Below are 23,071 nucleotides of genomic sequence, written 5' to 3'. Positions count from 1 at the left end.
CATTGATCGGCTTTGCCTTAAGTATGAACAATGGAAGCTAGTTTCCATCTGGCTTTACGGGAGGCACGATGAACCAAAACTCTTGATTTATAGGCACGAACCTATTGCAATTCTCGAAATGTGTATCCTATACGGGCTGTACTTTGCAATCATATATTATCAGTTGAATAAGAACATTTGTAACGTCATATTTAAGCCGACGGGTTTTGATTGTCGACACTGGGATAGCTAATATAGATAGGTTTAAATAATGTGTCGAAACCAATGTTGAGATGCTCTGTGTCTCCTTCTTCTCTCAAGTTGCCGCCAAACATCCCAGATTCGTACGTGGAAGGAGCTGTCAAATACGGTTCAAAAAAATTAGTTTTACCTCGTTAGTGTAGGGCGCTACGTATATAAGCTTACGGAGATTTGGATACTGATTCAGCATGAACGGAGGCAAAAATCCAATTGGGTTTGCCATGCTATGCGTACTGTTTCCATCCATTATGGGCGGGGCACTAGCTTGCGGTTGGAATGTAGGGAAACTTTCCTTAAACGGAATTGTACCAATTGTAATTTCAATGGGGACCTTGAAATTGAAGGACAGGATTCCCGGATCGATGACAAACTAAAAATTAAACTTCACAATTATGAAATCTAAAAAGCTTGTACGAAAAATGACCGATAACCTCGAGAAAATATTGAAGGTCAATAATTGAACAATGATGCAGATCGGATGGCGCTAAAGGTGGCACAGTAATCGGAATATCATTCCAAAGTTCTAGATCCTCCCTGTCGGCCGATTGCTGGCTTCGCGTGATTTCTCGAATGACTCGTTCATCTTCCTTCTGTTTACCTTGAGCTTTAAATATTGTCCTCTGGAAAGAAAAAAGAGAAAAAAAGAAGGCGTTTTACTATTACAAAAAGAATACCAAAGGAATATATATGACTCTAGTTATCCTTGCCAACTTTCGCATCCAACAAGAACTTCAATCGGGTTGGATAAATTGACGTAAGGCACGCTAACAAAACAACGTTGTTTTCTCACGACTATTCGATTACGTTAATCTCTTTCTAACAAATATAGATGTACGTGGGAGTTGGTAGTGGCATTGATACCTCGACCAGCCGGACTGATGTTTGGAGCAACCTCGATCGACTTTTGTTGTCAACTCGTCCGGAGAACAAAATTGTTTCGCCTGGAACGTATCCAGATTTTGGGAGCCAACCGACGGCCGTGATGGGCCCCGACTGACAGCACAAACAACAAATAGTCTTGATCTCTTCGTTCTTCACCGGAATCTGCAACGTAGCACGCACCACACACACAAAGAAATAGATGAAATAGTTTACAGAAGTTGGGAGGCCCCACACGTTATAGTGCACACACAAAAAAAAGTCATGAAGACAACTACAAAAAAAATAAGAGCATAAAATGAGAGTGAGCGCCTCTGGATGTGTTTTCCCACGGCATTTTGATAACGGCAACGTCGTTATGTTTTACCCTTCCAGCCAGCAGGAAACTAGTGTTCTATTCATAGTATTGGGGTTTCGTGAAAGAGTTGTCCGACTCGCCAACCATAAAATTGTCTCATGCGATTCCTCTGAAGCCTCACCGAAGCCTGGAAGTTTTGGTTCAGGTCGACTATGGTGTTGACGGAGAATCCGCGCTTAAACACGGCGTCAAGCATCCAGCGCCGGCCTAAAACCGCTTTAATGTAATAACGTAGGGATCCGTGAGCTCCTTCAAAGGACGGCGGCAGTTGATGTGGGAGTGTGAACGAGAAGGCGTAGCGATAATCGTTCGGCTGGAACTCTGTGTCACTTCCTGCGTTAACGGTGTGAATAATGATTGTACTTGTTCGTGAATTAAATTTTGATGATTGAGTTCATTTCAGAACGAACCGACGTCAATACTAGGCATGAGTTTGATAAATTGTGTCACACCCGAATATGCGCCAAAGCTTGGATGGATTTCAAATAGCTATAAATATCTCAGCGATATCTTCCATCACGGATGATATTGCAAAGACCGCAGTGCGGGCGACAAGTTGCTATTTTTAAGAAAGGCAACATATATGCGCTATGGTGTTGATTCTAAATTTACAAAACAAATAAACTTTCGACCTCATCTCATAATTACCTGCGAATAGAAGGATTTTGTGGTAAAAATAGTTTTCACTGGCTTGGTAGTGGACAGTCTCCGTTTCGCGGCCTGATGTTTCAGTCTCGGACCACTGCACTTGACTTTTGCCAACACACTCGACTGTAAGACCTAGCAAATAAAATTTTTAAAAAAGGAAACGATGTATTTTTTGTTGATGAATTGCTTGATTTTTTTATTTCTTCTTCAGAAGATGGAAAATACCTTTGAAACTCTCGGCTGCAGTAGTCTTAAACCGGATAAAGCCATTGACGTTTTGGCCAGGAAGAAAGACTCCTTGGGGCTGCTCTAATTCGACACTAAAACTTTCCATGAGGATGAAGAACGATGCAAATGTGAAAAAGGCACGATTCAGCTCAAACGGTGACGTCTGTTCGCGTGCTCACGCCTCGAATGCGCGACCGCGAATGAACCATTCAACCATCAAGCAGGCGGCGGGAAAATTCTATTTATAGAAGCATACATGACTTAATAAAATCAAAAGTAAATCGTGGCAACTCATCAGCATCCTACTGTGCCCCCTTCAGAATCTAACACAAAAGAAAATTCGAATCAAAATGGTCGCGCCTCGATACAAGCCACCTAGCGGCCAGATTAATTATTGTTATAATGAATGAAAATGACAACAAACCGTTGGAACAAAACGTCTGCACTTAATAACATACATCATCTAAAAATGTCTCGCTCCCACCTGCAAATTGAGTTCCTTGAACGTCTTACTATTAATAGTCGACATGTCCTCAAGTATGAAAATGCTGAATTGCAATCGAAAGCTAAAGCATGTGTCCCCCTTTCCGATTTGTTAGCTCGGGCTCAACAAAACTGTCCAAACAACTCGAAATCAGATTCCAAAGTTCTTCGAGACGCTCTCCTGATAGAGTTGTTAACCTGGTTCAAAGAGAGTTTCTTTACCTGGTTTGATGCTGCTCATTGCAGTACCTGCAACAAGCCTATGCAAAGTGTTGGAACAGGAGTTCCTAGTGCAGATGATCTCCGTTATGGTGCACACCGGGTTGAAAATTTCAAGTGCAATCTCTGTAGTGCTACAGACAGATTCCCAAGATACAATGACCCTGGTAATTACTAGTGAAATCTAGCATAAAATCTATCATAACAATGTTTTAATTCAATAGAAAAACTCCTACAAACCAGAAGAGGAAGGTGTGGCGAATGGGCAAACTGCTTCACTCTCATTTGCAGGGCCTTGAAGTATGATGCCAGATATGTCCTAGATTGGACAGACCATGTGTGGACAGAAATATATTCTGAAAGACTTAATAGATGGTATACAATCTTTGATGTATTAAAATCTTTTATATGAGCATGATGTTTCTTGTAGGCTACACTGTGATTCCTGTGAAGCAGCTTGGGATAAGCCCCTACTTTATGATGTCGGTTGGGGAAAAAAGTTGAATTATGTTATTGCATTTTCAAAAGATGAGGTACAAGATGTGACGTGGCGCTATACCCGAAATCATGCAGAAGTAGGTTTCCTCATTTGGTATATTAGCACTCGTCGAATGGAACTAAATTTTTCTGTTATTGTCGTTAAGGTTATTAAACGAAGGAATTTGGTTTCAGAAGAGTGGCTTCTTCAACAAACCAATAGACTCTCTAGACAGCTTCAGTCATCAGTTAGTGATTCTCAAAGAGAACTACTGACTTTACGACTTGTTGGAGAGCTAGCTGAATTTCTCTTACCTCGAGAAGTCAAAGAGGGTGAGGAGCAAGGTCGAATAAGTGGCGCTATTAGTTGGAGACAAACTCGTGGCGAAATGGGAACGTTTCAACAAGAACACGAGCCGGTCGTTTGGACTCCAACAGAAGCAGAAATGAGTAACGGGGAATTCTGCTTAGAATACAGGTTCAAAAGAATTGTTGTGCAACCCATGCATATTTGTGTTATGTAGTAAACCAATCATCTGAATGCAGTGCCAGTCTAGATAAGTATGTGCGCCGCTCAGACGGAGACAGCGTAACGGATAAATGGTCAAATGGAGCTTATCAAGCGGAGTCCGTGTTTCGTAAAACTGAAAGTGATTGGAAAATGGCGTATTTAGCTCGTGTTGGTAAAATTTACGATTTCCGGTGAATTCTTTATGCAACTAAATATTTAAACACATTGAAATCTACAGAGGGAAGCTCGAAAGCTTGTCTATCGTGGAAATTCGATTTATCTTCAACCAATTTAATGATTCTTCAAGCGACAGTATCTTGCCCTGGAACAACTTACGAAGATGGAGAAATCTGTTGGAAAATTAGCTGTTCGGATCATTACCAATTACTGGAAAATGGTAAGTGACACTTATGTTCCCTCTTTTGGTTTCTCAACTATGCTACAAAAATGAAATTCACTGCGCAATAGGTTGTGTTGACTATGAAATCGATTTGAGCGGCTCAACATATTGTGTGTTGAGCGTTGAGATGACTCTTGGACGAGGAGACAACGCCTGGCAACACACCCAAATAGCACGCCAATCTACCAAAGACCTAACCCACTTTCCTCTGTCCCTACGGATTTTCTTCGGTTCACTAGATTGAAAGATAGCCCTGTCAACCCTGAGAGTTTTCCACAGTATTCTAGTGAAAACCAAGAAGAAAAAAAAAAGCTAATCTGTTTTGTTTTTGTTTTGTACTTCTTCTTGGGAAAAGCCATTAACCCACTTAGACCTCTCCGCTAATTGGCGGGGAACAAAAAGAAGGATCGTGTGATATGGAAGCATTGCCAAAAATGATGTACATCCTATGGATCACGTTTTGAGGGATAGTGTATGTTGCTGATTGAAATTTTGTTGTATTAACAAAGAAATTCAGTACTTTATGTGTGTGTGTGTGTGTGCAGCATGTATGTAATTCTTTTAAAAAATCTTCGATAACACATGACAGAAGGGAGTACAACCGTTACCATTTTCGTTACGTTTAAAGGGACCTAGCACGCGCGCGGATCTATTCTGTCATACACAAAAATAAGCTTTTGAAAGGTTTTTATTTGTTGTGTAGAGGGGAAGGAGGTGGGTTTGTTTTGAATCTTATCGGATACAATAAAGGTAGTACGTAGCACATCGCCAACGGTTTTTCATTCCCCTTCTCTAAACACATACACCTGGTGGCAGGGAATGATGAAAAATACCTCCCTTATCGCGCTTTTTCGTTCTTTTTTAGGCATTGCGTATGTTATCACATATGCTTTACCGGCGTTGTTATTCTAATTTAATGCATACCATCGATATTTTTATTCCTTTGGTTTTTCCCACACATCCGTTGACCCACAATTTTCAAGAAAGAAAAAGGTCCCCACGTCGCTAGAGAGATTATCTACCCGTCGCCTCCGCCCTCCGCCAATCTGCTTCTCGTTAGTGACCAAGTGCCATTCATTAGCATCAAATTAAGTCGGTAGTGATGTTTCGATTCTTATCGGTTTGGACCCCTTTTCAGAGCAAAACAAAGCCGCCCAGCATTTAAACTAAACGTTTGCGATTCTTTCTTCCGCTTTTTTTTTTTCTCGAGAAATTTGCTTTCAAAAATTATAGGGAACGATAGCCAGGCATGTACTAAAACATATCGATGGCAGATGTGGTGTGGAGAGAGCAAAAAAAGGAAGGAGGGGGGGGGGGGGATTCTAAAAGGACCTAAATAAAAGGCCACCTGGTGTAGTAGTAGCGGGGATACAGAAGTACAGAGGAGTAGGGGGGGGGGGGACATTTAAACAGCAAACAATTCCGTCGCATTCAGTCATACCGTCACAGAGAACGTTAGAAGATGGAGTTCTGTTTCGTGTTCGTGTTGGTTTTAGTTTTGGGATGCAGCCACGTTTCTTCCGGCCGAATGGAATGGAAGCGCATCAACAAATTAGAGGAAACGGTTGGCAAATTGACCCGTGAAGTGAGAGATCTCAAAGAGGTTCGATGCCGTCAAGAGCGGACGAGCGAAACGAGTCGCGCATCTCAGGAAGAAGTCAAATTGGCTAAAGAAACTCTAAATGCACTGGAAGTTGAAAGTCGAGCTCTGTCTCAATTTGACGCACAAATGAGGGGTCTCCAAACTTCCCTCGAACAGCTGAGTCTTCATAAGAACCATCAAGCGCAGACGATTGAATCGTTCCGTCACGAATTGGACCTTCTCAAGTGAGTAGTTGATTGACAGTTTATTTCGACTTGCTTGATTGGTAATTGAATTTGAAAACTTTAGAAGCAAAGTCGAATCCCTGATTGGAACATCAGAAGGTTCAGTGCGGACTGTCCGAGATACATCCTCCGAAAACGCCGTCAAAACATTGCAATGGCTTCTGAAATCTGTCAGCAATCTAAAAGCGGACGTGAATCAGATCAATCAGAATTTGAATGTTTCAAAATCTATTCAGCTCGCTGACGAAGTCCAGAAGCAAATTCGTTTTGTTCAAGTATTAACATTAACCTTATATTTCAATAGTAAAATTCCATGATCAAATTCGTGCAATTCCAGGATGAGGTGCATCAGCTGCGTCATCAATGGACGGAGGAAAGCGTCGAACGGCAGCGAATGGCCGCTGATATGATCCAATTGCGCAACGATTTAAGTGAAATAACTGAAAATCAAAAGCGTTGCCTGAAGGATGTCGCTCGCGTCAGCTCAGAGGTAATGGATTATATTCTTTCTCTAAAATTGGAAAGAAAAAGAAAGTCTAAACGAAAACTTTGATGAACTAAATTGATCTTGACAGGTTCAATCGCTGAAAGAAGAATGGAACGCTTCGATCGAGTTGGCAGGAGCAAGCGCGTTTGACAGCCATCACAGCCGATCTGGTGGACGTTACAGTCACTGGAACCACAAAGTCAATGAACTGAAGAATGCGCTGCAATCCGTTCGTGATGCTCAACAGAATCTCGAGCGAAAAATGGAGAGCAAAACAGCCGAGTCGTCACGAATGGAACCGATTGAGCAACGGCTGGAAGGATTTGTCCAGCAATACAACCGACTGGAGTCGAAAGTCGAAGCGAACGAGGCTGTCCTCGACTCGTTAGAAGCTCGTCATTACCGAATGCACGAACAGCTGGAAGTGTATGGAGAGCAAGACGATTTCCAAGCCAGGGAAATGCAATTAACAGTCGATCAACTTCGTTACAACTTGACTGAAATCCAAGTCCAATACGATCGAGTACTTCAGCGCACGGTACATCTTTTTTGAATGGTGAACTATTGTTTCTTTACATCTCTTGTAACGCAAATGATTTTGACAGGAAATCACTGAAGATAAATTGTCCCGCATAGCGGAGAGTGTCGCCATGATCGAAAGCGAAACGGAGAAGGATCGAATCACGATTTTAAGTCTGCAAAACAGAGCCATGAATCAAACACTGCAAAAGTGCAAGGATGAAACAAGAGACCAGATCCAAGATATGAAATTACAAACTGCACTCTATCAGATCGAAGCTCTCAAATTTGAAGTACATAAATTTTCCATTCTGGGATATCTTCTATTCATTCTTTATTTAAACTCATTTGTTTGATTTTTCTCTCTCGAGATGGAGGCCTTTAATAAAACTATGAACAGCTGGAACGGAGCGCTGGACGTTGGGAATACGACCGTGATCGAGGAAACCTTGAAGATTGAATCAGCTTCGTCCGAAGAGTCGATCGAAAACTAAACTCAGTCCTTTTATCTCCTTTCTAACTCACCAAAGTGTGCCATACATGTGCAACTGATCTTGCTTTCTGTCTAGGATTCAGTTACGCTTCAAAAATTTCTACTCCTCCAAAAATGCTGCTTACAAATATGGAAATAAGATTTAGTGCATGCATCAACATTTTCTCGTCAAATATAGTTCGTGATTCATGCAAAATGATCAAGTCGGAAAAATAAAAAAAAAATTTTCATTTTACTTTCAACTTTGTTACGGTTTGTAACGTTCTGTTGTTTCCCTAGATTGCCTTCCGATTGGACGAGGCTCGTTTTGTGGTGGTTGTTTGCGTGAGAAAAAAAAATAACCACATCGGTGCGTCTGGTTGGTGTTTCCTTATTGAATTTCCCTACAAGGACTTGGCCATCGGCTGATGGTAATATTAAAATTATCGAGTCGAGTCAGTTGGGCGCCATCACGTTTTTTCTGTTGGGGAAATAAAATGGAAGAATTCCGCCTGACTCCGCCTCTGCTGGTTAGCTATTGGTTGTGCTGAATGCCATGGGATGTGACTTTGATCTGGCCCGTTTCTCTGGAAACGGTCGTTAAATGTTAACTACTTTCCTTCTAAATACTTTTTATTCACGGTTTGACAGGGATGACAAGGCTAAGGACAACAGCCGCAACCTTCATATAATAATCCGAGTGTCTTTTATTTTATTTTTTTTTTTTCCGTGAGTTGGTAAACAGCGTCCATCGCATAATTCAATGCGGATATTTCCAATCGTTAAAAAAAAACAACCGCTAGGCAAGTTTTCATGACATGATAATAAAAAGAAGTTTGAATGCACATTTGAACACATCCAAATAAAGTCGGGAGGGCTGCATTCGTTAAATTCATCCATTCGAATCTATCCGGACCGGAATTTTGAATGGTGTACTTTTCTTTTGTGTCCGTCGGCTCCCAGCAAAGAACCTCCCGTCGCTTTTTTTTTACGTGTACTTTTTAGTGACTATTCCAACTAAGGTGGAACCAGAATCAAGTATTCACGCAGTTATACAGCTGTCACGCAAGTCCCTGCGCTCGGTGTGTAAGCGACCTCCCTAAACCAATCAGTGTCGGCTGATTTCTAAAGTGCGCGATTCGTTTGATTTAAACCTTGGTTACCTAATTCAAACGTTTTTCTTTTTTATTTTTTTCTCTATTCTTTTTTATTTTTTTCTTTGTAAGTATTCAATGAAGTTTAGCCATGAAATTTTTTTTTTTCTGGGGCTTTCCAAATTGGTCGGTTAAATGAAATACGCCCTCTGACGAATCGAAAAAATGATGCCAGTATTTATTGTCGGTCTTGTTTTCACGGTCGTTCATCTCTCCACCTGCGCATTACCTTAGCTTTCTGTGTTTGTAGCTTAGTGATAAAAACAAGAGATGGAGCTCAGGATCCGATCTGAATCGTTGGTGAAAAAGAAACAATAAAACCCGAAAAAGGTCTGGAGAAAACAACTAAGAAAGAGTCTTCCCCTTCTCTAAAACTAGAAACAATGAACAATAGAATCGCTCATCCTTTTTTTTTTTTTTCATGCCCATCATTTTTCAACTTGATTTAATTGAGTTTTCAAATGTTGTTTCTCAAACACTGAGGGGGGGAGAAGCGCAGCAAGTCATTAGACATCAAGTCAGAGGAGTAACATCTTGTGTGTGTGCATCCTGCGCTCAACGACCTCTTCTTTTCAAAACTTATCCTACAAATGGTTCGAATTTTCAATTACAATCAGCGAGTAAAGACCCGCACAGAAAACATGTTTAACTTTTTGAAAAAGGGGAGAGAGAAAAAAAAAATTACAACTCAACTAAGAAAAATTGTCTGCCCTGTAGATTTTGTGTCAAAAGAAAGTCCGGCCTTTATTCTTCCTTTTTTTCCATTAACAAAGTTCAAGGGGATATCTATAATGAAGTCATCGTTTGTGAAAAGGGAGGTAGTTTAAAAAAGGAGGAACGGATAGAAAAAAAAAAAAAGAGCGCAAAAGAAGGGAAAAAAGAAAAACTCCGACCGACAACACACATAGTAACACATATCTACGACCGGTAATTACTAAGCTCACCGCCATCGGTTATACACAAAAGGTTTTTTTTTCTCTTTTTTTTTTTTTCGCCAGACAATTTAAGAAAAAGGAGTCTGTTGATGTTTCACAGTGAAGGCGGTCTCGAAAGTAAAATACACATATATATATATTTTTTAAACTCTTAAATACTTTTTCATTGTTTGTTCTTTCTCTTCGGTCAAACACAACCACAGGAGGAGCTATAACCGGTGGCCGGGTGGTGCTGTATGTTGTCCGAGCAATATAACATAGCGGCAGAAGCGAAAGCGCATGTTTTTTTTTTTGTTTGTGGGAGGGGGGGGGGGGGTAGAAAAAAAAAATGAAGATAATATTATCGGCGGGCGTGTTATAACAACAACAGTTTCAGTTGGAAAGAAGAAATGAATTTTTTTGTTGTTGTTGAGAAGCGCCTCTAGCTTGAAAGCTTAAGCCCAAAAGAAACGAAAAATTGTGCGAAAGAGAAAGAAAATGAGAGAGAGAGAGAGAGAGAGAGAGAGTAAGCCGATGTTGAACTGAAGGAAAAAAAAAAAGGGATTCGTGCACCTCCCGGCTAATTTATGAATATAAGAGGTGAGCGTGTCTTAAGAAGGAACGAGGAGGTAAACAAAAAAAAAAAAAAAAGAATATGTGTAATAATATTGTTTTGGCAGGCAGGCTATGATTAGTATCAATAATTTCCCCGCCAGTTTAGATGCGATAAATTGACGGGTTTTGCATGTCGGCAATCTGAACAGCAGTTTTCGCCCAGCCCTTTCGGGATCAAGGAATATGTGTCTATGCTGTTACCGTGGCAACCGTCTATACGCCCTGCCGTCTATCTCTGCCACTCTCTCCATTTTTCTTTTGTCTAGTTCCTTTGATTGGAAAACTAGCGCCCGTTATTAATGCAAATGAACTACCAGCTGCAATCTCATTAGCTTTTGTGACGATTAGACGTCTGCGCGCTTTAAAAGCAGAGAGAGAAAGCTCATCGAATTTTCCCTTTTTTTTTTTTTCGTTGAAAATTTTGAATTAAATGGCCAAAAGAGGCCATTGCTAAAACACGCCTCCGTCCGCGTATTTGCTGATTAAGTGGTGGTGTCTTAACAACATCTAACCAGGTCACAACCGAGTTAATTAGTTTTTACTTATAAATAAGCTGCCGTCTGTAACTCGCCAGTAATCACCTCTTTCTCCAAAGTTGCGGACCAGCATTGAATTATCTCATTTTTAATTCCTCTTCCCCCCCAAATTTCTTCCGCTGTGTCTTGTCGGTCTCTCTATCTCCGCTGTATAACTTAATTAGCTGTTGCCGTGACAACATGTGCTATATGCAGTAACAGCTACCATAGGTAACCTCTTCATTTTCACTAGTTTTTTTCAAAATATTTTTAATGAAAAAGAAGATAGCACCGGATGTTGTATGCCGACTGGATGTACTAAACGTCAGTCAGATTATGTTAGAACAAGGGGGGAGCGGGGCTCTTATCCGATGCCGCCACCCTGCACAGCTACCGACCATCATACAAGTGAAAAAAAAAACTACGTTGTTCTATATTTCTCCCTTTTTTTTGCGTTTCCCGCACTTGCAGCAAAACGCAGTATAGAAAGATGATTATTTCTTAATGTTTCCATTTCCTCCTTCTTCACTTTGCCGCCGCTCGTCTTGACATTCAACAACAAAAACAAGAACAGAAAATTGTAAAAAGCCTTCTATTAGTGTGTGTCTATGTATTTACCCCATATATGTAGGTAAGCTTGTATATGTACCTGCCGCTGTGTGTGTAATAAATGAAAACCGTGAAAAATGGTGGGCCGTCCAAGCAGCGCGGGAATTCCAATTGATGAGAAATACGGCACCGACTCGTTTGAGGTCAACCAGAAAAAAAAGAAAAAAAAAGATGTTTTGCTTCTTGAGCTACTAGACTGCATAACTCTATTAATTATCGCACCTGGTTGCTGAGCGAAGGGCGTGTACAGGCCTTGCGGTCGGAAAGTGGTGGTGGGGTGAAACGAGAAATTGGAAGAACCGACATGTTGCGGTACCCCGCGCTCTCATTTGTATACCACGAAAAAAAAAAAAATTGAGAGAATAATAGAGTCGTCATGCGGATAGAACAGAAAGAAGGGGGAAGAAATAATAATAATAGTAAATAAATAAATGTTTTTTTTGGTTACCTGCTGCGGCCACCGCGGACAAAACTGTTGCGTGGAAAACATTATGACCGGTAAACTCACTTCATTCTCAGGTATAGATGTGAACTAACTTTTTTTTTTCATGACCGTACACACACACACATAGTGTGTATCTGCGTAATGAGTATAGATATAAAAATTGGATTATAACTTCATCTAGAAGTGCGGAGAAACGATGGGAGCGGATAGAAGCAAACGGGTGCAAATGGGCGGAACACGTCAGCTGACTCGCGCTGGCTGCTGTTTATTGAGTTATTATTATACGGTTGGATGAAATTTGATGATCCAATTGCTAGAAGTTTTCTTTAAGGGCTTATGTAGTAACGACAGCAGGTGAATATATATAAATCTTTAACTAGTCGCAGCCGTTTGGGGATACATAGTGAGGAGAAAATATAAGGCCAGCAGGTGGGACGTGGTGTGAAGCTGATTATCCGGCCTGATGGAGTGGAACATTCCGTGCTCTGATTTGCTACTTAATTACACGGCAAGGACACACAATCATCTCACCATCCACCGATCATATCAACAGCCCTTCTGCGTATGATGTAGGGAAAGTCGTGTACGTAAACCATACACAAGCTCTTTAATCTGAAAAAGAAAAGACGTGGAACTTATTTACGTATAAATATGTGCCACTGGTATTCACACCCGAGTTGCTGACAAGTAACACCAAACACCCAAAAAGTCTTCCATCATTCCGGCTCCGCCAGTCATCCTCCATATAATGTAAGGGGTGTGTTAGTGTATATGAATAATTCGAGCGCATCATATGTAGGGGGCATGTATAGAATCTAACCCCATACGCAAATGCCAGCGAACAAATATGTGTCTATTAAGATGGACCTGGTTTCTTCTATAGCTGAGAGCTGTTTCTCCGTTGATTGTACGAGCAGTCCGTGGAAGAATGCACAATCAGCTGTTATCACATAAATGGGGCATTAGTGTGTTTGTGTGCCAAAAGCATCAACACTTGGTGCTCGAACAATAGGGTCTTTATAAGAGACTATGTCGTAACTTTTGTCAGCATTTGTGAGGTGTACGAAGAAGAAAGACAAAAACCATTAGGAGGTAATAAGAAAATATAGACACACAATTTTAAAAATGACGTTTTTCATGCTATAAAGAAATTATACGAGATTTCATTTCCCTTCGCCTTTATAGACGTTTTCTTTTTTTTTTTTTAAGACATCTCCAATTTCACCTTCTTTTTTCTTTTGCTTTATTATTAGTTTTCATGTTGTCGTGGGGTTTGGAACCCACTTGGATTTGGAAAAACGGTGGCCAAGGTCCAATTCAATAATGTCTCCTCGCTTCCAGTAAACAAGCAGAAAGAACTAGTGGGTCATTCGATGAACTGGAATTATTTCGTGTAAAAAATTGGATTCGATCGGGAAATGAGTGGCATAGACCCCTTGCTTTAATGAAGAGGATGTCAGGTGAGTCAAACCAAGTCGAGTGGAAAGTGTTGTGCATTTCTACCGACATGTGAGAAAGAAAAACCTTTGGCATGCCGGAAGTCGTTAAAAAAAAACGTTGCACGAATAATCACGTTAGACGTCGTATTTTTTTTTTTTTTATCTACACGAAATGAAAGAAATAAATCAAATAATGTATCGATCTGTTTCCTTTTTTCAACCATTTTTTCACACGTAACAGTTAAGTTTGTTAACCAATTTAGTGTAAGTACCTAAATTCCTTATATTTTGAATGTTTAATCCGCTTCTCCGTGTACACGCTTATCCTTGTCTGCCACCCTATTTACTTTTAATTTCATATTTTTGTTACCTTTTTAATAAAAAAAAAAAATCTAACCTCTACGTACTTTTTTTTTTACCCGTTTCGTTGCCCCCTTTTTTTTTTGTGGCCGCGTGTCGAGCGTGTGATTAATGGATCCGGGACAATTGAGGGAAACAAAACAGATTGGCCTCTCACATCATCATCATCATAGATATATAGCCCTTTTTTTTTTTTTTTTTTTTGGGGGGGGGGTTTCTCTCTATAAGAATAGAGGGAAAAAAAGAAGTTTGGAGCCATCACGACCTAGCCGTTATGACTTTGAATTCTCTTCTTTTGTTTTGTCTTGTTCCCCCCCCCCCCCCTTTCATAGTTTTTAAAAATATTATTATTCGAAGCTTTTCTTTTTACCTCTCATCATTGCAATGGCCTTCTATATACAAGTTTTGATAATAGTATATAACCTATCGTGTCATCCCACTTCGTTTCAATTGCATCTACTTGATTTATGATAATAGAGTCATAACATTTTTCCTATTTTTTTTCTCTACCCATCACCTACGATGATTCCACACCTGTGCACATTTTGGTTATTTTCATTTTCCTCGTCGTGTTTAGCTGCTGTTGCGCTTTGTCTTCCTTTCTATATATATTTTTTTCTCATCTACTGCGCAATTTTGCCTTTTTTTCTTTTTGAGGGTGAGACAACACCCCAGGTGACAATTAGGGCCACCGTTCATCTGCATTAAGCAAAAGGTAAATTCCACATGACTGTCCTCCGTTCTTTTTGTCGATCCAATTTTCAAGGTCACAGTTTCATCATTTCTGTCAAAACTATCCGCTTCTTCCAAAGAGGTAAGCAAAAATAATAGCGTCTATTTACCTGGCCCTACCTCCTCATTTGAAAAGGGCCTTGAAAATTTGTGAAACTCAATTGAAACGTTCCCCATGAATTTAAATGCATATTTTTTTTTTTCTTTTCCCTCTTTCTTATTACGAAATGATTCCTTTTTTTCAAAATGCTTCACCTGCCGTCCCGACCGTTTTCTCATTTGTTGTGATTAACGGTTTCTGCGTGTGTCGCTTTGTTCCCTTAACGTCAGGACGATGACTCTGTTTGGTACCTATTCACCTTCCATTGGCCTCCGCCCCACATCGCTCACCTTTTTATTTTTTTTTTTCAAAAAATCCTCTATTGTGCGATAAAACTCAATTGTGTCTCACTAGCGATCGAAACGAAAAGAAAAATAATCTGAACATTCTTTGATGGTCATTAGAACAAGAGAGTCGACTTGTATCAATGCGCGTTGTATCTAAAACGGCTCGGGACACGCGTGTGCCCTGCTGTTTGTTTCGTGTTTCAAATGAAAGTCGCGTACGTCATCATCCAACTTTTGCGGCTTTTCTAAACACAAAGAATGTTGATTGATTCGACTTCTTTTTTTTTTTTTTTATCCCGTTGTGTGTAATGACGATGATGAAGGAATTCCCTCAAGTAAAAAATAAAAAAAAAAAAGGCCAACGAGAAAATGTTTTTAGTCGATTGGTTTATTGTGTTGCTGGTTCAGTTAAAAGTCGGCTGGAAGCCACCAAAAAGAAAAAAAAAAGAAAAAGGGAAGCAACACTTTATTTTCCGCTGCTTTGAAAGCAATTGGACAGTTGTATATTACAATTCGTCTTTAAGAAATGAGAAGGGAAGAACAGGAGGAATTATAAGAGGAGGAGGAGCTGAAGAGAAATATAGAAGGCGGGAAAATAGATTATCTTATTTAAATCGAAACCTTCTGGTCTTTGGGATGACTGGGCTAAAGCTGCCCCCCCTCCTGGGCCGTGATAGATCAAGATATCCCCTACGTCTCATTCTTTTAAAAAACAAAGTTTTGAAGAAAAAAAGAAATTAAAACTATGGGGGGAAATGAATTCTGTATAGAGGGGAGACTGTTAGATGCGTATACAGTACCTAAAGGATAACAACACGTTAAATGGACTCCACATAACACGTAGCAGTCTATTAAACAAGAGAAAGATCAGAGCGGTAGATAAGATTCTATCCCTTTGGCGCTGATAACTTGAATCTAGTAGAATTTTGTTGTTTCTTTTAAAAACCTTATATCTTTTTGGAACAACCTTCTTAGTCACGAGTCTAACGTGCACAGAAAACAAACGTGAAGGATAGCTAATATTAACGTGTATGTGATCACGTCAACTTCTTTAGGTAAATTAAGCTTGCCTGTCGCAACTACAAGAAAAGTCATCATGCTATACAAAAACAAAAGCCATGAGACGTAATTGAAGAAAATCCCTACTCACGTAAAAATCGAAGCTGATGGAATAATCGATCTACACGTTCCAGAAAAAAAAAAATTTAAAGATTCCTTTTTAGTTCTTTGTCTTCTTTGATGTTTATAGGCAGAACAGAGTCACGTGGCCGCTGTCTGAACGACAAGGCTCTGAATAATCTTTGAGGCTGAGTTTATACCCTTTTCTTCTCGATGTCCAATGAGATTGTCAACCCGAATAAACACGCTAGACACACAGAGGAGGGGAAAAAAAGGGGTGGAAAAGGGTACGTCATTTAATATGTCATCCGACACGAAAGAGAAATCTCATCAGAAACACTCACGTCTTTAGGGGGATGACCGGACGTGCAAGCACACATAGTCCTCATTTACGTCTTATTCGCCGAGACATTTATATGTTTGCCATGAAGTCATTAACTGCTCTATTAAATAGACAGCCTTACGATATTCGTGGAACACGTACAACTTGCCAGGAATTAAGATTAATATTAATAGCCGCCATGGAAAATGAGTATGAAAAAATAAAATCGATCGATTTACAGCGAACCTTTTCCCACCGATAAAATAGAAAAAGAGAAAAATGAAGTGCCCTTTTTTCTGGGTGGGGCATTACGCCAAAAACAAGTTATGTGCGCAGAATTAGTGGCCATGGTGTTTTCGGATGATAGAAAAATGGTGGCTTCGGTTACGTTGACATCTCTTAATCTATATGTATACAATATACACACACACACGCACACAACAACAAACAACCAAAAGAGCGAAGAGAGACAATCAGTGGCAAAGAGGGTCATCAACAACTGAAGGGGATTTATATGGGGAATGATGAGGGACTTGTAATCCGCGTGGAACTCAAAAAGGCTGATGTTATTCTCTGTAAGCCATAAGCTTTTATAGCGATCGTACGGCTCAACACTATATATACAAGCAATAACGAAAAGGACGCACTACACACAGCTCACTTATGGAGAACGCAAAACTAGTATGGAAAGCAAAAAAAAAAGAAAAAAATCTAGGACAAAACAACGATTTTTTATTCTTTTATCTGCTGGTCATAGGGTGAAACAACAAGAAGAGATGGAGGATCAATAATAAAAGTGCCTTTTTTTCTATCTTCTCCATGAAAACGTGGTTGTACGTGCGCGGTGCGGTGGGTGTCGTTACGGGTGCGGAAAATCCTCGGTGACAAATAGTCGAAAAAAAAAAAATGGAAAAGAAGAGGATGTTTTATATAAAGAGGGGAAGCAAAAAAAAAAAAGGGAAACAAGGATTTATATTACGTAGATATATTACCCTTGCAACATCACTAGGGAGTTGCTGTGGTCGATCGAAATGCTCTCTTGACCATCTTCTTGTTTTTGTTGGGGAAGGACAAAAAGAAGATCACAAGACTGTATTTGTTCTCTGGCCTGTCACATAACAGCTGAGATGCTTTTTTGAAAGAATCCCTCAACAGAGTCTGAGGAAAAAAAATTCATCGTTCATCATCCTTTCTTTTGTAAACACGTAACTTTAAATCTTCTTCTAAAATCAGGCTAAATCTTTAACACTTGTATACGTGCGTTATAACACTCGTTACATGCAGTTGGGAAGGCTTGTTATATAATAAAAATGGGGCGAGGGGTGTTGAGACTGTGAAGCGGATGGAAATCTGATGATCCCATCGAAGATTGAATGAATTTTCTTCTGAGAGCGTCACGTCTCGTATAAATCACCTCGAAACGTTCTATCTATGTTTTTTTTTTTTAAAGATAAGAGCATCTATGTCTGGAAGAGGGTGATCGCAATACAAACTATAGCGAATGTATACATATATATATTTTCTTTTCGGGATGTTGTCACGCAAACAATGATCGTGTTAACTGCTATAGAGGCTCTGCCAATATCTCGTTAATGATGATTCATACAATAAAGTTGACTTCTTCAAACTTTGTGAGCTTTCTAAATCAGATAAATAGCACGTAATCAATAGGTAAGGTTTGCTAGATTGTAAGTTATGCGTAGTGGTCGTATCGAACAGTGTGTAGTCATCGTTCATCATCAGTTTCGCGTGCAATATGACACCCTATAAAGTACAACTTTTTGGCGAAAGCTTTACGATCAGAGGTCAAGTTCTTCGTTCATCTATTACAGTTTATTGCACTTTGAAATCTAATAAACCTAACAATCATAAAGCATTGTTCACGTCATTACACAAATATGGCAGAAGACGATGAAAGATGTACTCACAAAACTCACGACTGTACGATGTCGACGTTGCAGACGTTGCTCTGCGTGTTGTATTGATCACACTGTCACACACATACACACATCGTGAAAAGCTGACTCCTCCCTCTGGTGACTCCACTCCTCCTACACTCCATCGTTGTATCCACACTGTTTTTCTGCTTTCAGCTATTGTCACCTCCTTCCAGTCCCTTTTCATGATGTATAATGTTACGAACAAAAAGAGAAATATCAAAGAGGGTTGACAATGGCGCTCGATCACGCTGCTCGGCCACAAAAAAAAGTTATGAGACGTCCTAGCACAGTCGACTTTTGCCACTGATATTCTCTCTCTGTTACGTGTGCTACGCGTTTCTTATGTTATACAATCAAAAGGGATTTTGGCGACGCGCTAGGGAATGATGGAAAAGGGATTGTATATTTGATTCCGTGCTCTTATTGTAGTCTTCTATATCTGTCTCTTCTTCTATTTGAAAGTGGTATAAAATAGAGTGGAAGCAAAAAAGGAAGGCGAGCAAACGATTGCAGCGAGCACGAGCCATCTCAATTGTTCCCCGGGTGCCCACTCGAGCCAATCCCATCCAATCAACACGCCACCAAAAACTACCAGCACTATCAACACAAAAAAAAACGCAAGCGAACATTACACATAGAGAAGAGGGTGGCCATTTTTATCAGTGCTGTTTATTATTATTATGTGGGATTGTGTACGTCGCTAGCCACAAATATAATACAAGTGTATATTGTATAAAAGGCTGCGGGAAAAAAAAAAAGAAACGATCGTGAAAGGGCAAACGTCTTCTCGGTTAAGAGGGCGGTTTTTTTCTTTTTATGTCATCGATAGACTTTTATGGTTAGCCTTTCTGTATTCTTTTTCAGGGTATTACTTGCAATTGATTTGATTAGAACCACTGATTTCCGTTGGAATATTCTTTAATTGCAAATGGATCGCAACTTGAAAAACAAGATAAAGTTATCTTTTACTAATGTATGTAATGCAAGTAGTACACAGTTAATTACAACTTTCCAGTTTTGAAATTTCGGCTTGCATGACAGTGAAATTCAATGAAAATGTTATTTGTCTAGACTTGAAGAAAAAATAAATTATCAACCCAAAAAAACCTAGTTATTTTTTTCTATTCCAATCTGAAACAAAAATCGAAATTCCCGAAAGCATCTCATCAGGTTTGGGAGGAGCTTTCCCGCACAGTCATATACTAAACGGGAATAGAGGGCTGGCCTTATTGTTCTGCCTCTCGGCAACGTAATCAAAAGGGAAAAAACAAAACAATGGGGATACGTGCAATAAATTTTGGCCGTCCAGCGATTCAATCATTTCGAATCTTCTGCGTGTAAAAATACCATATCCCCATATTTTTTAAAACTTATGCGGAGCAGCAGCAGCAACCGCCATTTTCTAATAAGGACTGCCCATATCTTCTCCTGCTGTCTCTTTCCCTGATAGACGAGATCGTCCATTCAGCGCAGGATAAAAAAAAAAAAAAAATGTTGATTATTATTCGTATATAGAGCCATATACACAGTCTAGTTAAAGACATGAAAAATCAGTCCGGAAGATTCGAAAAACAGAAAAACAAAAATGCGTTTGGTGGGAGAAAGATTTTAGCGGAAGTCAGGCCTTCCAGGTATTTGTACTGTACGCGTATCGTGGTATTTGTACGCGCTGTGTAGATAATTATATACCACACAACGAACAGTTGCAATGCACGTCGTTCCTCCCACGCGAGAGTTTGTTGGCCTTCATTTGTTTGTAAGTTTCTTTAGCTTTGTCGTCCGAGTTTGTTCGCTCACGTTGTGATGAGAAAAACAGAATAATAATCAGGTGATGTCCTGCTGTTCGGCTCGTCAACGACTCCGCTCCATTTCCTCTTCGTTGAAATAAAAACAAATCAAACTAAAAAAGGTTTTCCTTTTTTCCAGAGTCCTTCAACCGCCAGATAGAAACTCGAGAGCTTGGCAATTTATATAATTTCAATCTCACACGATCAGTCAAAATCCTTTATCGCTAATGATTTTATGACCTTAGGGGACAGGGTAACCAAGTCCATTGTACGTGAATGTCTTCCTCACTCGTCTTCAACTTTCGACTTACATCCGGACTTGTTTGGATATCCTTTGTCCAGGAAATAAAGAAAGGGGGAGGGGGATAGAGGTATGTGTGTATTCATAATAACTCATTTCCATCAACGATGCGCTGATATGTGCCACTCTCTGTGTAAACTACACGCATATCCTTCACACCAAAGGAATTGGGCTTTTTCTTTTCACCTTCGGGGAGGTATTTTCTCTTATTTTTTTTTGTGAAACAAAGTCCGTTCACATTTCCCGGCATTTCATTAAATTTAAAGAATTTGATTAAATCCCAATTCCTCCTCCTTCTTTTCTTTTAAACCTACCCTGCAAACGAAAACTTTCTTAACCGCCTTATTTAAATTTTTCCCCACCTCTTGAGTTAATCATTGGTTCGTTATCGAATTCGAACTTGTCCTAACCGCTTTTGTTTTTTTGTATTATACCAATTTTCTCGGTTATCATTTAGAATTTTCGCATGAAATTACTCCGTTGCCAAGGGGAGACACCCAAACGCTGTCGGCAGCGCAGATAAAGCCATCATGGAACGCCAAAAAAAAAAAGATATACTGTACTGTGCGTGTAAGCGTACGTCATGATTGAATCGTGCTGAAATTGTGCGTGCCCGTCCGTGCTGTGCGTGCCGGGAGGAGCGGACGTAAATTTGTTTTTTTGTTTTTTCCTACGATGGCGCTGGAAGGGCATTCTGGATGCCATTTTTGGACGTCTACATTTACAAGGCGGAAAAGAGAATTGGATGCGATTTGGTTGCAATTATTAAATTTTCCCTTTTCTATATTGTATAATAAGATCCCATTTTTGAAGGAAAACGGAAAATGTTTTTAAAAGAAACGGTCCGTTCAAAAATATAGAAATGCGTTTTAATGGTTTCTTGTTCCAGATAAATTGGATTGCACCTCCCAATTTTCGGTCGGGATTAGCTTTAATATTTTCGCTAGAACTAATTTTGTTCCCTTTTTTTTCCTTTTGAAGAGGGAAAAGGGAGGGTTCCAAGAGTGTCACGGAATTAGTGAACCAAATGGAATGATGACACGTAAACTCGCGTGGAAGGTTATATTTATTAAATGAATTTTTCCTTTCCGCTAGCTGAAATTCTGTTTTTTTCTAATTTTATTATAGTTTGCATACATAACTGCTGCCAGAGGTCAGACTTTGGCAAGCGGAAAATTCTTTCTCTTTTGGTTGTACAATATTATTATTTTTTTTAATATCAAAAGGCTTTATGAAACAAATGGCGCACGCGAGCGTCTACCATAATTAGTCATCAATATTACATATGTAGAACGTACGGGTTCGATCGTCCGTGTATCTAATTAACTCCCCGATTTACGTATATTAGAGCGAACCACTGATACATTTTCCAGTCTGTTTTTCACCTTTTCGTTCATTTTTAACTCAATATGGCGCGTCAAATGGAAAGTTTTCTTTCACATTATTCTGTTCCCTTTTTTCATTTGGCCTTTTGAATTTTGATTGTTTTCTGCCTTTTGTTTTCGCACGGTCCAATTTGGGGCCTTTCCAAACGAAAACGAAAGGAGAAAAACCAATTTTGAAAGAATCAAAAGGAAAAATGGATCGTATTTTACAAATCGAATACGGGACACGGATCACGTAATCCGCTACAACCAGGCCAAACTATTTTCATATAGGTCAATATGCTTATTGACTCTTTCAACCTCTCTATGTTTAATTATAATAAACCATTATCGTCATTTTGTTGTTTATTTTATTTTCATTCTAGCTAAACGAACTGGAGTCCACAGGATGCAAACAGTGAAAGGACGTTACAGTTGGCTGCGTCCTAATAAGGCGACAACGGCAGAGACCGGACGTCAAATCGAGGAGGGTTGAAGTGCCAAGAACACACGACCGATTCCTTTTTTTTCTATCTCCTTCATGTTCAGCAAGAGTCATTGAAATTGGCGGTCCGGCAAATGAAAAAACTCACTCGTCCGTGTTATTTATTTTTTTTTTGTTAGCCTGTATGGTAAAAAGGAAGACATTTCAATGATTAAATAGATTACGATAAATGAACATCATCTTACCACGTCTATGTTCCAGCCAAAATATTGCGATGATGAAACGATCGATGAATTTCAGTAGCTCCTAATGTTATTGTCACGCAGACAGATGGACTTGTACATTATAACCCCGGTGGCAGGGCAAAAACAACGATCCCTTCCCTCCCATCTGTCTTGCGTATATAACACCCCCTCCGCCCTTTTATTATTTATTTTTTTTTCCTGTGGTATATATATATATATATTTGGATCTAGCGAATATTGTTGTGCTTGCACACGCATCCCGAGAGAGAGAGAAAGAGACTCTCAAAAAGTAGACACGTCGTCCATTAAGTTACCGACATCATAACAAGCCACTTTCACACCTTCATACAAAAGGGTCCCCTCTTCTTTCGTTTTTGTTATGTGCGTAAAGGGGTTTCCATGTACATGATATTTAATAAGCTACTTAAAGATAATATATAGGCTAAATAATGGGAAAGCTTAGATTATTAGAATAAATTTAGAGATAAAAAAAATAAATGGAATTTTAAGGATGTTTGACATCATAGGTCGGCTCATGAATTGCCCTAGTGACGTGAGAAATTTCAGGCAAACAAGCAGAATTGCGCTCCTTACCGTAAAGCCAACACATATATCATCGAAAATTATTTT

The 23,071-nt window shown here is 39.6% G+C and overlaps 4 protein-coding genes across 6 annotated transcripts in view; 2 read left to right on the top strand and 2 right to left on the bottom strand.

The window, feature by feature from the left end:
- The window catches only part of LOC130692189 (prominin-like protein), a 72,280-nt gene that overhangs the window by 13,395 nt on the left and 35,814 nt on the right, over positions 1-23,071 (bottom strand). The gene's annotated exons all lie outside the window — the stretch shown is intronic.
- Positions 138-2,598, bottom strand: LOC130692539 (arrestin domain-containing protein 3-like). The gene is made up of 7 exons (XM_057515670.2): positions 2,351-2,598; positions 2,126-2,257; positions 1,599-1,810; positions 1,102-1,284; positions 672-860; positions 406-610; positions 138-337 (listed from the first exon to the last, which is right to left on the bottom strand). The coding sequence occupies exons 1-7, from the start codon at positions 2,457-2,459 to the stop codon at positions 192-194; spliced, it is 1,176 nt and encodes a 391-aa protein (XP_057371653.1). The 5' UTR covers positions 2,460-2,598; the 3' UTR covers positions 138-191.
- On the top strand, positions 2,761-4,967 carry LOC130692534 (peptide-N(4)-(N-acetyl-beta-glucosaminyl)asparagine amidase-like). Its single transcript, XM_057515665.2, has 7 exons — positions 2,761-3,222; positions 3,280-3,430; positions 3,486-3,630; positions 3,700-4,010; positions 4,079-4,215; positions 4,282-4,440; positions 4,512-4,967. Exons 1-7 carry the CDS (start codon positions 2,766-2,768, stop codon positions 4,685-4,687), a joined length of 1,536 nt encoding a protein of 511 aa, XP_057371648.1. The 5' UTR covers positions 2,761-2,765; the 3' UTR covers positions 4,688-4,967.
- On the top strand, positions 5,803-7,959 carry LOC130692535 (uncharacterized). Its single transcript, XM_057515666.2, has 6 exons — positions 5,803-6,270; positions 6,335-6,545; positions 6,608-6,760; positions 6,846-7,295; positions 7,363-7,569; positions 7,648-7,959. The coding sequence occupies exons 1-6, from the start codon at positions 5,906-5,908 to the stop codon at positions 7,768-7,770; spliced, it is 1,509 nt and encodes a 502-aa protein (XP_057371649.1). The 5' UTR covers positions 5,803-5,905; the 3' UTR covers positions 7,771-7,959.

The sequence above is a fragment of the Daphnia carinata genome, chromosome 1 (genome assembly GCF_022539665.2).
Source record: "Daphnia carinata strain CSIRO-1 chromosome 1, CSIRO_AGI_Dcar_HiC_V3, whole genome shotgun sequence".
Classification (NCBI taxonomy): Eukaryota; Metazoa; Arthropoda; class Branchiopoda; order Diplostraca; family Daphniidae; genus Daphnia; species Daphnia carinata.
This window is presented reverse-complemented; position numbering and strand designations above follow the sequence as displayed.